The sequence below is a fragment of the Seriola dumerili genome, unplaced genomic scaffold (genome assembly GCF_002260705.1).
Source record: "Seriola dumerili isolate Sdu_G_001 unplaced genomic scaffold, Sdu_1.0 BDQW01000149.1, whole genome shotgun sequence".
Classification (NCBI taxonomy): domain Eukaryota; kingdom Metazoa; phylum Chordata; class Actinopteri; order Carangiformes; family Carangidae; genus Seriola; species Seriola dumerili.
This window is the reverse complement of record NW_019174404.1, coordinates 12,743,145-12,758,567: the sequence shown is the minus strand read 5'-3', so window position 1 is coordinate 12,758,567 and position 15,423 is coordinate 12,743,145. Positions and strand designations below refer to the sequence as shown.

The 15,423-nt window shown below is 39.0% G+C and overlaps 1 protein-coding gene across 1 annotated transcript in view; it reads right to left on the bottom strand.

Annotated features, from left to right (window-relative positions):
- Positions 1-5,174: 5,174 nt before the first annotated feature.
- The window catches only part of tmem63c (transmembrane protein 63C), a 29,473-nt gene continuing 19,224 nt past the window's right edge, over positions 5,175-15,423 (bottom strand). The window contains exons 7-23 of the mRNA XM_022751266.1: positions 15,206-15,257; positions 14,992-15,100; positions 14,500-14,573; positions 14,257-14,337; positions 14,047-14,167; positions 13,700-13,833; positions 13,395-13,517; positions 12,130-12,283; positions 11,913-12,019; positions 11,187-11,273; positions 11,020-11,085; positions 10,740-10,902; positions 10,540-10,645; positions 9,545-9,712; positions 9,334-9,446; positions 9,170-9,244; positions 5,175-8,894 (exon numbers count right to left, since the gene is read on the bottom strand). Coding sequence (XP_022606987.1) covers positions 8,664-8,894; positions 9,170-9,244; positions 9,334-9,446; positions 9,545-9,712; positions 10,540-10,645; positions 10,740-10,902; positions 11,020-11,085; positions 11,187-11,273; positions 11,913-12,019; positions 12,130-12,283; positions 13,395-13,517; positions 13,700-13,833; positions 14,047-14,167; positions 14,257-14,337; positions 14,500-14,573; positions 14,992-15,100; positions 15,206-15,257 — 1,964 coding nt within the window. The 3' untranslated portion in view covers positions 5,175-8,663. The remainder of the gene's footprint in view (positions 8,895-9,169; positions 9,245-9,333; positions 9,447-9,544; positions 9,713-10,539; positions 10,646-10,739; positions 10,903-11,019; positions 11,086-11,186; positions 11,274-11,912; positions 12,020-12,129; positions 12,284-13,394; positions 13,518-13,699; positions 13,834-14,046; positions 14,168-14,256; positions 14,338-14,499; positions 14,574-14,991; positions 15,101-15,205; positions 15,258-15,423) is intronic.

The following is a 15,423-nucleotide window of genomic DNA, read 5'->3' as shown; positions in this document are numbered from 1 at the left end:
AAACTACATAGTATAGTAAGGCATGAAAGATCACGAAAACAACATAGTATAGTAAGGCATGAAAAATCATGAAAACGACATAGTATAGTAAGGCATAAAACGTCAAGGCATAAAAAATCATAAAAACGCCATATAATATTATAGTAAGGCATAAAAAATCACGAAAATGACATAGTATAGTAAGGCACGAAAAGTCATAAAAAGGACATAGTATAGTAAGGCATAAAAATGTCACAGCATAAAAAGTCAGAAAAACAACATAGTACAGTAAGGCATAAACAATCATAAAAACAACATAGTATAGTCAGGCATAAAAAGTCATAAAAACGACATAGTATAGAAGGGCATAAAAAGTCAAAGCATAAAAAGTCAGAAAAACAACATAGTACAGTAAGGCATAAACAATCATAAAAACAACATAGTATAGTCAGGCATAAAAATGTCACAGTATAGTGAGGCATAAAAATCTGAAAAACGACATAGTATAGTAAGGCATGAAAAATCATGAAAACGACATAGTATAGTAAGGCATAAAAATGTCACAGCATAGTGAGGCATAAAAAGTCATAAAAACGACATAATATAATAAGGCATAAAAATGTCACAGCATAGTGAGGCATAAAAAGTCAGAAAAACGACATTACAGTAAGGTATAAAAAATCATAAAAAAGGACATAGTATAGTAAGGCATAAAAACGTCACAGTATAGTGAGGCATACAAAGTCATGAAATCGACATAGTATAGTAAGGCATAAAAAGTCATAAAAACGACATAGTATAGTAGGGCATAAAAAGTCAAAGCATAAAAAGTCAGAAACACGACATAGTACAGTAAGGCATAAACAATCATAAAAACGACTTAGTATAGTCAGGCATAAAAATGTCACAGTATAGTGAGGCATAAAAAGTCATAAACACGACATAGTATAGTAAGGCATAAAAAGTCAGAAAAACGACATAGTATAGTAAGGCATAAAAAGTCATAAACATGACATAGTATAGTCAGTCACTAAAAGTCATAAAAACAACATAGTATAGGAAGGCATAAAAAGTCATAAAAATGTGACAGTATAATAAGGCACAAAAATGTCACAGTAGGCATAAAAAATCAAAGCATAAAAAAATCATAAAAACGACATAATATAGTAGGGCATAAAAAGTCATAAAAACGACATAGTACAGTCAGGCATAAAGAGTTGTAAAAACGACATAGTATAGGAAGGCATAAAAAGTCATAAAAATGTGACAGTATAATAAGGCACAAAAATGTCACAGTATAGTAAGGGATAAAAAGTCATAAAAACTACAGGGTATAGTAAGGCATAAAAAATCATGACAACAATATAGTGTAGTAATGCATGAAAAGTCATAAAAACAACATAATATAGTAAGTCATTAAAAGTCATAAAAACGACTTAGTATAGTAAGGTATAAAAATGTCATAGTATAGTGAGGCATAAAAAGTCATAAAAACGACATAGTATAGTCAGGCATAAAGAGCTGTAAAAATTACATAGTATAGTAAGGGATAAAAAGTCATAAAATGACATATTATAGTAAGTCATAAAAAGTCATAAAAATGTGACAGTATAATAAGGAATAAAAATGTCACAGTATAGTAAGGCATAAAAAATCATAACAACAATATAGTGTAGTAATGCATGAAAAGTCATAAAAACAACATAATATAGTAAGTCATAAAAAGTCATAAAAACGACTTAGTATAGTAAGGTATAAAAATGTCATAGTATAGTGAGGCATAAAAAGTCATAAAAACGACATAGTATAGTAAGGGATAAAAAGTCATAAAATGACATATCATAGTAAGTCATAAAAAGTCATAAAAATGTGACAGTATAATAAGGCATAAAAATGTCACAGTATAGTAAGGGATAAAAAGTCATAACAATATAGTATAGTAATGCACGGAAAGTCATAAAAATGTCATAGTATAGTGAGGCATAAAAAGTCATAAAAACGACTTGTATAGTAAGGCATGAAATGTCATAAAAACGACACAGTATTGTAAGGCATAAAAAAGTATCAAAATGTAATAGTATAGTAAGGCATAAAAAGTCACAAAAATGTGAGAGTATAATAAGGTATAAAAATGTCATAGTATAGTAAGCCATGAAAAGTCATAAAAATGTCACAGTATAGCAAAACATTTAACATCATAGTATTATAAGGCATAAATCATCGTAAATACGTCATAGTATAGCAAGGCATAAAAAGTCGTAAAAACAACATAGTATAGGAAGGCATAAAAATTATGAAAACATCATAGTATAGTAAGGCATAAAAAATCATGAAAACAACGTAGTATAGTAAGGCATGAAAAGTCATAAAAACGACATTATATAGTCAGGCATGAAAAGTTATAAAATAACATAATATAGCAATGCATAAATAGTCATAAAAACGACAGTATAGTAAGGTATAAAAATGTCACAGTATAGTAAGGCCTAAAATGTCATAAAAATGACATAGTATAGCAAGGCATAAAAAGTCATAAAAACGACAGTATAGTAAGGTATAAAAATGTCACAGTATAGTAAGGCCTAAAATGTCATAAAAATGACATAGTATAGCAAGGCATAAAAAGTCATAAAAATGACATAATATAGTAAGGCATGAAAAGATATAAAAACTTCATAGCATAGTAAGGCATGAAAAGCCATAAAATGTCATAGTATACTAAGGAATAAAAAGTCATAGAAACGCATACTATAGTAAGGCATAAAAAGTATAGTATAGTATAGTAATGACATAGTATAGTAAAGCATAAAAAGTCATAGAAACGCATGACATAATAAGGCATAAAAATGTCATTGTATAGTGAGGCAAGAAAAGTCCTAAAAACATCATAGTACAGTAATATATAAAAAGTTAAGACAAATGTCACAGTGTAGTAATGCATAAAAAACATGTCAGTATAGTAAGGCATATCTACCTCTGTATGTATTTTTATTCAACAGTGTGGCTCATTGATGTGTTTTTTTGGACAGCAATGGAGGTCAGAGGGATAAGATATATCAGGCTTTGGCCACAAAGTCAATTAGGATTCATTTATTTTTCGATGTCTTTTTTTTTTTCCTTGATATTCCCAGACACATGTTAAAATATAGAATACTGCCAGTCTAATCCTGAGTGTGAGAGGATCAGTTCAAGCAAAGAAATCTGACCAATTCTTCAAGGACAAATTTATCACTGTGTAAGTTTACACATGGTATCCAATTAAATCCAATGACAATTGATTTTCTGTGGTTACTTCCTTGTTCAGCTGGTAGTCATATGACAGGTGAAGTAGCAATTGAGGTATACAGCAGTGGGGGCTGTACTGTATGCCCTGCAATGACCTGGTGTGCTGCATCAGATAACTGTTCTTGCCACTGTTAGATCTAATGAAGGAAGGCAATTTATACTTGAGACCTTTTCAGTTTAAAAAGGTAATCCCAGCGTGAGACACTTCCTATCACATACACAAAACAGTGTCAGCACATGGTTCAGACTGAAAGTTGAGAAAGATTGTGCGGTATGATTAAAAACAGCTTGAACAGCTACCAAATAGAGTTATAGTCTCTTACAGCACTCCGCTATTGACAGCTACTGAATGGACTTTGTGGTAAGATTGTTTTGTCAACTGCTAATTCCAGGGTCAAGGATGAACCTTGAATCTCAATGTCCTGTTAAGACTCTAAGATCCAGCCTCAATTTCACTTTGCACTACAAAGCATGACTATACTTATATATAAATGTTGCAAGAATATACCATACTCTAGGGCAGACTTTTTAAAAGTTCCATACTAATTAGCTAACCTACTACTTAGAGCTTCTATATTATGTAAATATTAAACAACACCAACTTTGTATTTGCATGCTGAAACTAACCCACATGGGAGTGACAATATGGCTGCTGCAGGAGGCAGAGACATTTTCTATTCTAGGCATCTGGGCAGGAGAAAGGTGAGTGGCGGGACACACACCCAGAGGAATTCATCTTTCTCTGAGAAACAGGCTCTTAGCAGTTGCCACGGGTGACATGGGAAATGTCAGGGACCTTCCTTTCTTCTTTCGTAAGTCTTGGTAATGAAGTAGCACTGTATATAATAGCAGGCATGCTATTGCAGGCATGTCACCACCACCACCACCACCACCACCACCACCACCACCTTATGAACCCTTTGGGTGCAGGAAAATTATCCAGTAAGTGTGAGATGTTTTTAAGAAAAAGAAACTTGTGCACCACTTTGCTGGAACTGTATCTGCCATTGGCACTATGGTGTAACCACTTTCGAATGTGGTTTGGATAAAAGCAGATGCTCATACAATTAATAGCACCATCCACCCACTGATGTGGTTTCAGGGGCCCATGAGGTCTATAGTATGTACAGAGGCTTGTCCCAAGGCTAGTTTGAAAGCAGACACACTGCTTCAGACACTAAGCTAACATGCACCTGCATTCATTACCTGAGCCCCCCCCTGCTCTGAAAGTGTCTGCTCGGTGATTGTCACTGGACAGGCGGCCAGATCAGAGGAATCACTGTAGTTTGACACTTTGGGAAATGTGTTTTTTTGTTGTTGTTGAGAGTTTGATGAGGATATAACTCAGCAGCCAGTTGGCTAAGCTTAACACAAACCTGGAAACAGTAAAAATAGCTAGTTTGCCTGTCCCTGTCTAAATGCACCTCTAAAGCTCACTAATTGACATTTTTTATCTCACTAGTTTGTCTGCCTGCCAAACCCTAAATGTAAAAAAAAAAAAGCTGTTTCCTCTAGTTTCTACTCTTTGTGCTAAGTTAAGCTAACCAGCCGCACAGTCTACATTCATATTCAATGAGAGTGCGTGAATGAGTGTTTTCACTCTTGTCATATGACCCTAGGCATGAAAGCAAATAGCTGAACTTTCCAAAATATTAAATTATTGATTTAAATGGTCAACTTTAGCATAAGTCAGAAACTGGTACTGACTAATGCTAAAAGAAATGTACACATTTCCTAAAGGCATCCTGTGCACATTGTACTACTTTTTACCATATAAAGTCTGACTCAATGCCTCTCAGAAACCCTTCATCATAGAACACAGTAGAGGAGAGTAATGAGGAGGTCATGGCACAAGATGAGTGGATTGAGCTGAATTAATTTTAATTTCAGATCACAGCACTTCACTTTTGACAGATGAAGACTCGTTAGCCTGACAGATCAATCTCAAAGGCAAACTGTCCGTTAACCTCAAACTCCTTGGCGATATAACAACCCACATTTACAGCAGGCTCAAGTTTGAAATCATGTATGAGACACACATTTCATAACCAAGAGCAAAAAGGAATCGACACGTCTGGAAAGCTGATGTATCTACCCAGTATATGAACAGACATGACAGGATACAATAAAACTAGTTAAGCATGAAAATGGACAATCCTTTTCTTGCATGGCCATTAGAACTAAGAATATCCTAAGAATATAAGTTTTATTTTGTATTTTTCAAAGGAAAGCATGTTTAATGATCTGTGAAACAAGCTTCTGGAAGAGAAACCCACAGGAGATGCTCTTTGATGTTTTTTTTTTCCAAATAGATTTTACTTCATGATTCTCTGCACTGACCACTTCAGACCCTCTCTGCTGCCAGCTTTGATCTGTTTTATACAGCACGAGGAATTAGAATTAGATTCCTTGTAAAATGGAGCAATACATCTCATTTAATGAAATAATATGCCATCAGTGTTATGAAAGTACAAGTGAAAATAAAAAGTAAAAAAACTTCACATCACAGGCATATGATTTAATATGATTAAAGTTATAATAAACCTTCTCAGACAGAACATAAAATGTATTCAAATCCACTCTACTGACAAACATTTTTCACACGTTTTTCAGCTGTTCTGGGAGAGGACTGATATGAACTGATCAACAACAGAACTCTCAACGTTAGTCAAACGTGTTGAGAGACGTAAGAGAAGCAGCTTTTAAAGCTGACAAAGAGCTACATCATACAAAGATCTATATGGTCAAAGAAAACAGCAGTTGAGAACTGAAAGGATTGAAATCAACAAGGCACCAACAAGGCCACATTACAAAACATCTTAAAAAAGCGAGACAACTGCTGTGACATAAAGACACAGTAAGTTAGCTTAGTGTTGTCATTCCTGACCTTGGAAACAGCATTTGACCAAAAAGTCTTCGCCCAGGATCCACTTACTTGCTTGTTCCAGAGCTTTCGACCATGTCACACTGTCTTCATCAGCAGATGAAGTTTGCTGAGCTGTCACAGAGCTGTAGAAGTTCAAACTTTCCATTATACTGAGTACCTTTATGACACTCTCATACACGTAGACATAAAACGAGATTTTGCCTAAGCTTAAGGCTCATACTCGAAAACTCCAGAAAAAGCAAGTAAATGGACCTTGAAAGGGGTCTCTTCTCAATAAGGTCAAAAATGAACGATTAAGCTCAACATTCATCAACATGGATGAGAGTCCTAAAAGTGCACAGAATATTGGAAAGTTTAAACATATACTTTTCCTATGGCAACAGAGCAAACTAATCTTCTTATGAAGACCATGTGACATGATCGAAAGCAATTCAGGAAAAGGTAGAAAGCATATCTTTTGTTAAGATTGTTTTGTTAATATCTTTGTGGAAGGAGTTCACTGCTTGTCTGCTGACTAACAGAATTAACTAGTAATTGACTGTTGAATGAAAATCATTACTCTGGGTTGTTGAGTTTTTGAGTTTGTTGTTGTGTTTCATGACTTGGTTGTTTCCCCGCTCTTTAGTTTTCAGTCCATGCAGCATATTTCAGGCCATGCTGGATTGTCACACAAAAGGGAGTTTTCTTCAAGGCACAGCAAGAGACATGAAAAACAAACTACAATCTAGTTTACATTCAGTTTGATGAGAAAAACTTTCATCCCACCATGAGGAAATAAAAATAACCCCAAAATACAAAACTTGCAGACATACAGACTGACTGTAAATCAATAAGATAAACATGTGCGAAACTTGACTAAGGGATACAGAAGGATACAAATGCATACCTCATTTATACAACATAGCTGACATGCAGTGGACTGTGACTGAAATCATAGTGTAGAATAGTGTTTTTTGAATTTTACTGTTTTTGTGACGTTTTAGCACAAAAACATTTAACGCTAAACAAATGAATGTGAATAAATGATTTTGAGCCATTAAAGTAACAGAATACTTTTTGTTTTCAGTATTTTTGAAACTAAAAATAAATAAATATAATGGCTTTAGTAGTAACACAAGCTGAAGTTACTTTCGATATTTCATGTAATTAGAAACATGGATGAATTCTTCTAGATTTCCATTGTTGTCTTGAAGTTAGAGAAAGTAGACTCCATGACATATATTCAAAATGTTGTAAATCAAGGGTGTGCTTCTAATTTTTGAGTCTCTTGTTCAATTTCTTGCCGAGAGTTAGATGAGAAGATTGATACCACTCTCGTATCTGTTAAATGTGAATCTACCGCTAGCAGCTCATTAGCTTAACTTAGCTTATTTATATTTAGAACAACAACAAACGTCCTGCAGTGTCTGCTTGGGACAACAAGAAGTTACTGTGCGTAGCCAAGAAATAGTCCCGTCTCTGCCTCTGGACTAACTGTTTCCCTCTGTTTCCAGCCTTTAAGCTAAGCTCCTGCCGGTAGCTAGCTGGTATTTATCTTCTCATCTAACTCTCAGCAATAAACCAAATTAGAATATTTCCCAAAATGTTCAACTGTTCATTCAAAATAAATAAATAAATAAATGAATAAAAATACAATTCTGTCACATACAATCAAAACAGCATAATTAGGGAATACTCTGATTAAAATGGGACAGCTCTGCAAATCCTTGACCAGACTCCAGTGGCACCCGCTCCCAACCCAAAGCACAATATCAATGACACCAAAAATACTGTAGCAAAAATAGCAACCTTGAATTGATAATAGTTACAACAAGCTTCAGGTACAAGTTAAGCTGCTTGTGCCTCCGTGGAGAGAGTGTACATTTATTACAGTACATCTCTGAGTTACATTCGGCCCTCCGTCTGTCTGCTCTCTCGCTGCAGATGGCTTCACAACTAGCTGCCCTCACCCTCACTCACTCCACGCTCTGCTGCCGAGGAACCAGATATCACCCAGTGCCCAGACCACTCTGTCAGTCTGCTGGGGCAAGCCTGCTCACACCACCCACTCTGATGGAAACTTTCACCTCCGCTCATGTCCAAGTGGCACTGCATGGACAGAGTATCTCTGATAGATACCCAAAGGCAATTCCACCCCATTCATTTCAATTACTTTTAACCTTTTTAACTTGCAAATGAAGCCACAGAAGAAGATGGAATCCCTGTGATGGAGCATCCAATAGTTCAACTAAAATCATCTGTACATTTAAGTTGTTCTATCAAGATTGATGTGTGGTTCATGTCCGTTGTGTCTATGTCTATACATTTATACTGATGTTTATATGGATTCTGCTCCTGTATTCTCAAGCTCCTTCAGGTTCTTCATCCTTTCTAACAAGCCCAGTCTAATGTCGGGGTCTGAGGCAGCTAAGTTGGAGTCTGAGGTCAGTGGCAAAAACGCAGCATTGCAGCATTTAGCAATCTGTGTTCCCCAGGTGAAGGACACGTGGAAATCAGCTTGCAGGATTTAGTGTTACTGGTAGCCCACAGGGCTATCCATGAGCGGGCTGGAGCAGCAGGGGTCTGGAGGGTCTTGGAGCTCAGTCTCATGGGTCTGGGCATGGTCTTCCTCACCCTCCTCCTCCTCCACCGCGTTGTGGCTTGAACCCTGGGAGCTAGCCATGGCGCCGTAGCTGTGGTGGGCCGGGGAGGGCATCGGAGTCAAAGCCAGCTCTGGCTCCAGCAGCACGGACGCCACAAACAGCTGAGGAAGCCAGATCAACATACAGTTTATGATCGTGTCACACAGTAAATCACTCAATTCACAGGGAGTGTGTGAGATGAGAGTACGCTTTTAAATTTGGGGTATTTTTCCCCAATTAAGATGTAAATATCCCTAAACTTATAAATGTATCATGGTTATTGTATTGTACAGAGTCACTGCAACATTATATCTTTGCACCAAGTTAAGATCTAATACTAATTTGATCTAGGTTGTAATGGTGTACTGGTTAATAAGAGAAAAATGTGGTACTGTACATTGGAGGCCGTGGTGGATGTTACGGTGCTCCTGTCTGCATCAGTGAATGTCCCCTCTGCTGGCTGATCAGACATCTGAAACAAAGAGAATAAATACTATTCACTGAGTATTACCGCTTCCTCAGAAAAACCTGATGTCCCTGAGTTATAGTGGAGCTGCTCACCTGGTAGCTCGTTGACTTGTCTGGTTGCTTCCTAAGGCACAAGCGGAAGAGGGAAAAGGCAATACAGGAGAGCAGGGACACTAAGGTGAAGAGGGTGATGGGATGCATTGGACCTTCAATATTAAGGAGAGAGTGAAACAAATTTAAAACACTTATTATGCAGAACAGTTATAGAAACTGTAACAGGATATACATGGCAGTGATCAAGTACCTAATTTGAGCACAGAGAAGAAGAGCAGCCAGAACATGCAGAGGAGGGGAGCGATGATGACCTGGCTGATTGCTGCTCTGTGGATCCGCTGGTTTAGTTTAGTGGGAACGTATGCATAGTAGATGTTGTATCGGTCAACCATGTGCTTCAGGATCACATAGAGCAGACCTGGAGGGGCACAATAAAACACACATACACTGACTGATCAGTGCCATAAGTATAAAAAAGAGAGGAAACTCCAGCACAGTTCAGGCAGGAAGAACAAATATCGTAATAATATAAAATGTATTATAGTGCTAAAAGTTAAATTTTGGCCTTCCATTTCAGTTCATATTGTGCCTTTCCAAAGTGTATTACTATTATTAGTTTACATATTAGCAAACAAATTTGTAATTAATTGCAAGTGTCATGTACTAAACTGAACTGTACTAAACTAAAGTAGGCAAGTACATGCTAACCAATGGGAGCCTACTACCGGCTCCAGTGTGACATTATATTTTAAAAGGGGACATGAAAAATTCAAATGAATATTTTGCCCTTTGGTCCTTAAATGAAAACCTGTGTTGGTTCTCTGTGGTTCCATTCAGTGAGGTTTTAACTCAACCAGCGAGATTATTTGCCTCAGCTCTGCCACAAAGAAATGAATAAATAAATAAAACAGTGATCTGCAGGAAACAACACAGGTGAAATAAATGGAGCAGCAAGGTATGAGATATAAAAGAGCCTGTTTGGACTGATGATTAGGCTGCAGAAGTAAATAGAGGCTCAGTGAGCTCTGGGCAGAGACAGGAGCAGAGTGGGCGTCTGGCTCGCAACTCACTGTGTCTGGGTGTCTGGGACTACAGCAGCAAATTCACACAGTCTGCATCGGACTGGCAGGCAATAGAGGAGAGTGAGGTTAGAGTATGAGGAGACACAGCGCAGACAAACACGAAAGAGAGAGAAAACAGGGGAAAAAGGAAGAGGTAGATGAGGATGAACAGTATGTTGCTCACCGAAGGGCGTAATGATGGGACATGTGATGCTGTAGGTCACGCTGACTGCAAAGATACACATGGTCCAGGCGTACTCCAGGCCAAACTGGAACTCATAGGCCTGACTCTGCGGACAAAAACACAAACACAGTGAGCTTTTTAGATTTTAAATCAACACTCACATAAAAAACACTGACGTAAGCACGAAAGGCTCCACTAACCCGTTTGACATGAATCCGCTCAGCCTGGGACTTTGCAAAGCAGAGGCGGAGGGCGTACACCGTCAGCGCCGGGATACGAAGCAGCTCCATAGATGTGCCAATCAGGCTGGACGTGATCACGTAGTTTACAAAGAATGCACCATTGTCAGGAAGAAACACACACCTGCACCAAGAAAACAATGTTGAGTTTTGGGCTGTAACTGAAATGCCTTTTTAGGATTAATAAAACTCTTGCTATATATATATACAGTATATATATATTTTTTTTTAAAAAGCTTACTGAAATTTGACATTCTTCTCATCCAGGAAGTTGATATCAAAGAGCCAGGTGAAGAACAGGTCCAGACTACAGAAAGAATAAAATATGAAAGGTAGTGAAAAATTAAGAAAGTCGGAAAAAAAATAAAATAAAAGCAGAAGTTATATGTTTGTTCTGAGTCTGTGTACCTGGATAGACCAAGTGAGGGCAGGATGATGACCATGAAGACCAGCAGTAAAAAGCACTTGTGCATCGTTACTTGGTTCTCACCAGATCTGAAACGTTCAATTACAGACAAGATATCCTGACCCAGGGGTCATTGTGTAATCCATATTTAGTTCTAAAACACACCTACACCCTTCCTTTCAACATAATAGATGCATTTATGTGAAATAATGTAATGCAAAGTCAGCTGACTGTTGGGTTCATTAGCAGGAACTACGCTTTTCACGCCAGTTAAACAGTTGATTTGCATTCGGCCCCTCGCACATCACGCCTGCACAACACGTTTGTGGGGGTTGTTATGTAAAGAAAGGGTGCTCATAGGTGCTACATGAGGTTGTCTCCCTATGCACAGTTGTTTCGCTCCTCCTCCTACTAGTAGTCACCATGCAGTGCTCCTCTGCGCATGGTGACTACTGTGCATATCATTATCCTCACATGGAGATCTCTATGACAACCTGCCCAGAATAACAGTGCAGGGAGAGTGACAGAGAGAAGGAGGGAGAGAGAGGGGAGAGAGTAAAAAGAGCAAGAGGGTGAAAGAGAAAAAAAATAATTGAGATGAAAAATAAAAAAGAAATGCTGAGAGTTCAGAGGAAGACAGGCAGCTACATATGAAGAGTCTGTTTGAAGAAGTAAAGGACAGGCATTTCCATTTCAGAGGGGAGCGGTGGTCGATGGCTGGTGAGTACCTGGTCCAGTGGGACTCAAAGAAGGCTGAGTAGTAGACGATGAAGGGCAGGAGCACCGAAAACGCCCACAGCAGGAGGGTGGGGAAGAACTGGGTAATGACAGGGCTCTATATTGGAAAGCAAAAAAAAAGCAAAAAAAAAGGCTAATTAATGACACCGAAGAGGGTCAAAATTAAACATTGAGGTCACAAAGTTCAAATTAATTTCAAACTCTGACCCGCAAACTCTCCACAGGCTTGGTGACGTTGAACTTGTCCATGGTGTTGACGATGATGGCAGGAGTGGTGAGGAAGAAGAGCAGCAAGAAGAGGAGGATGTTGAGGAGGACGCAGCGGAGCCACCAGCGAGATCCACACACTGACAGGTTTTCCCTGGTGACAGGAGAAATAATGAGCCTCAGTTCACAATCATCCTACAGGACAGACGGGACAGTTAACACATTTTCTCCCCTGACACGCCTGTACTGCATGTATTGACATAAGCCAGAAATAGCCAGCTCAGTCGTTTCTTCTATGTGACTTGGTGATTGTATTTCCACTGCACTGGACTGGAGAGCAGGTTGGGAACAGCACACTTCAACGCTCAGTTTTAACAAAGGAACAAAAGTCCCTGCTCAACCCCGCAGCCTGCAACTGCTCCAGTAGTCTAGTTAGTGCAAAAACACACTCGCATACAAACACACTGCAGCCAATCAGGCGTGAAGCACAAACAGTGAGCGCTACCATCTCTTTAGTCAATCTCCCATACATAGGCATCCCTCATTTGTTACATAATCACACTGGGACTGCTGCTGCATTTGCTTTCCAAGATGAGACACATGCATCGTGGCTAATCCAATCATGGATAAGGAATGAGCTTTAAATGGTGTTTGCGATCTGCTTCACACAAGCAGCAACACACTGATACATCTTGAATGTTGTGCTCAGTGCCCAATGAAAAAGAAATAGGAATATTAACACTAATGCCAAAGCTGAGATGCATAATGCATAGATAGTCCATCATTATGAGCTAATTTTGCACTGACATGAATTATTGAAGCTCACAGAACTTTGGTTTAAAGTCTAGTCATGATCTTGAGGTTTCCAAAGATACTAAACATGTCAGGATAATTAAAGGGAAATATGTCTAAATGATGCATGAGACGCATAAAATTGGGTATTACACTCTGTGTCTCCCTGGGTTTCCACTGGGTGCTCCGGTGTCCTCTCACAGTCCAAAGACATGTTGGATAGGTTAATATATTGCTTGTATTATAGGTGTGAATGTGACGGGGTTAGGTTCCAGCTACCCGTGAGCATGCACAGAATAAGTGGGTATAGATAATGGAAGTATAGATATCTCCTGTTTGTAGCTGCAACAAGTAGTAATAGTATGATTTTGTCAGTGTGGAAAATCTGACTAATTAACGGAGAATTCAAAAAGAATATTGAGACCAAAAAGCACCAAAAGAAAACTGTGATTTCCAGTGATGTTGGTACTGACCAGATGATGTCACTGGGAGCAGGTGCATAGCTGACCCCCCATTTGTGAGACTGCACCACAGTGGTGATGCTGGACTGCTGGGGTCTGCAACGGCAGCGCACACGACTGTAGTCCTTCACAATCCTGGAAAACAAAACAAAACGAGACGTATGAAGTTGCTGCAGAAATCTGCATCAGCGCTCAGTCTCCCGCCTGCTTTTATGCCTCTCCATGAATTTTAAGTGTGCTGCCTGCTGTGACATGGGTTTATGTGATGAGAGGATCTGACAGACATAAACCTCAGTGTCGTGCTGTTGTTTACTCACACAGCAGTCATCCTCTCATCACGGAAAGTCACAAAGGCGATGCCAAGCCTCTTCATGGAGATGCGATTCTTCTCAGCGTTAAACTCGTCAGTCCGCTTTTCCTCTAACTCACTGTAGTACTGTTCTGCATCCACCTGCAGAAAAAAGTTAGAGCACACATTACTCACTGCATTTTTTTACTCTCAGAGATCCCCAGATATGCAGTGGCAAGATATGTTGTTACTACATTTACCTACATTTGGATTGCAGTGCCATCCAGTGGTAATATCTTTTCTGTGCAGCACAACTATGCTGCAACTCTACAAGGAAAGCCATGTGCAAGTCCCAGTAATACTGATAAAATGTACCTTTTCAAAGCCGCAGATGTCGCAGCAGAATATCTGAGCACACGGATGGGTCTTGATCATGATCTTCCCCTCCTTTTGGGATTTTGTGGCAAAATACAGCCTGCCTTTCATCGCTTTGCGTCTGTAAAAAAAAAAAAAACAGCATCCTCAGACAAGAGCTTCACACTGATCACAAAACTGTGTTGTTCGGATTTGCAGCAGTTGCTATACCTCTCCAGGTCCAGCCTCATCAGCTTGTGGACATCGAAGCAGAAACGGATGTCAGTGACAGTGCAGCTGGGGTAGGCCTCACTAGTGAATGGAGCAGAAGAAGTTATTCATAAAGAATGTACTGAAGTTGTACACATAGATGTGAGAAAAAAAAAATGGCCGGGGGTCCTCATGACAGGAAGGAAACATAAGGAATTTGACTTGACAAAATAGAAAAATAGAAATAGAGCAGTAAATGTGTACTGGAAATGTTTGGTGATGAGTCCCGGGTCAGAGATCTCTCTGGGTATGGAGGTAATCATCAGTGTCCTGGCTATCTGCAACACATAATGCAACCACCATGAGTTATAATGAACTGCAAAAAAAAATCCATCTGATCAAGTGGTTTAGAGTCAAACGGCCATGGGTTTGGTTGCCATTAAAGTACAGGCTCCAGAACTGCTGGCATGGCTGTGACTCTTTGTCTTGTTATTCATTTTGGCCCCGGAAGTCGTATTTTCTTAAAACAACAGAACAAATCTGTCATTTCAAGTTGTTTTAACAGTTAACTTGATACCAGTGCAGAAGTCTGCTCTCGTCTTCTTTTCTTTTGTAGCATTTTTTTTTGATTGTTTGGGAAAAAATGTGTGTTTTGTTAGAAAGTAAAACTCAAAAATAGAGAAATTGACTCGATAAGATGGATGTTTTTACAGCCAGGCCATGATGTTTAAACAGTGTGATGTGATGGTGACGGACCTTCTCGTCCTCCCTGTACTCCAGCCGTATCGAGTGGTGAGCCATGCACAGCAACGTGATGATGAAGTAAACCAGGGCAAAGATGCTGTGGAGCCACAGAAAGCTGTCCCTGTCGGCCACAAAAACACCGCTGTAATTCAAACGTGGAAGGAGAGTCCAGTGTTTCTGTGATATGTCATGAGATTTGATTTCATTCATACGGTGTTACACTCACTTTGCACTAACATTAGCCAGTGTTGTTCTTCCGAAGTTTTCAGGACTGTCTCCTGTAGAAATAATTAAACGTGACAGAGAGCGAGACGTTTTAATTTTGAAATGACTTAACGGGGAACCCCCCCCACCCTCCACCTCCTCCCCCTCGCCTCTTTTGTCTGGGGGGGTGAGGCAACAATGAAGCAATGTCACTATTCAGAGAAAATGTTTCCCTTCCAA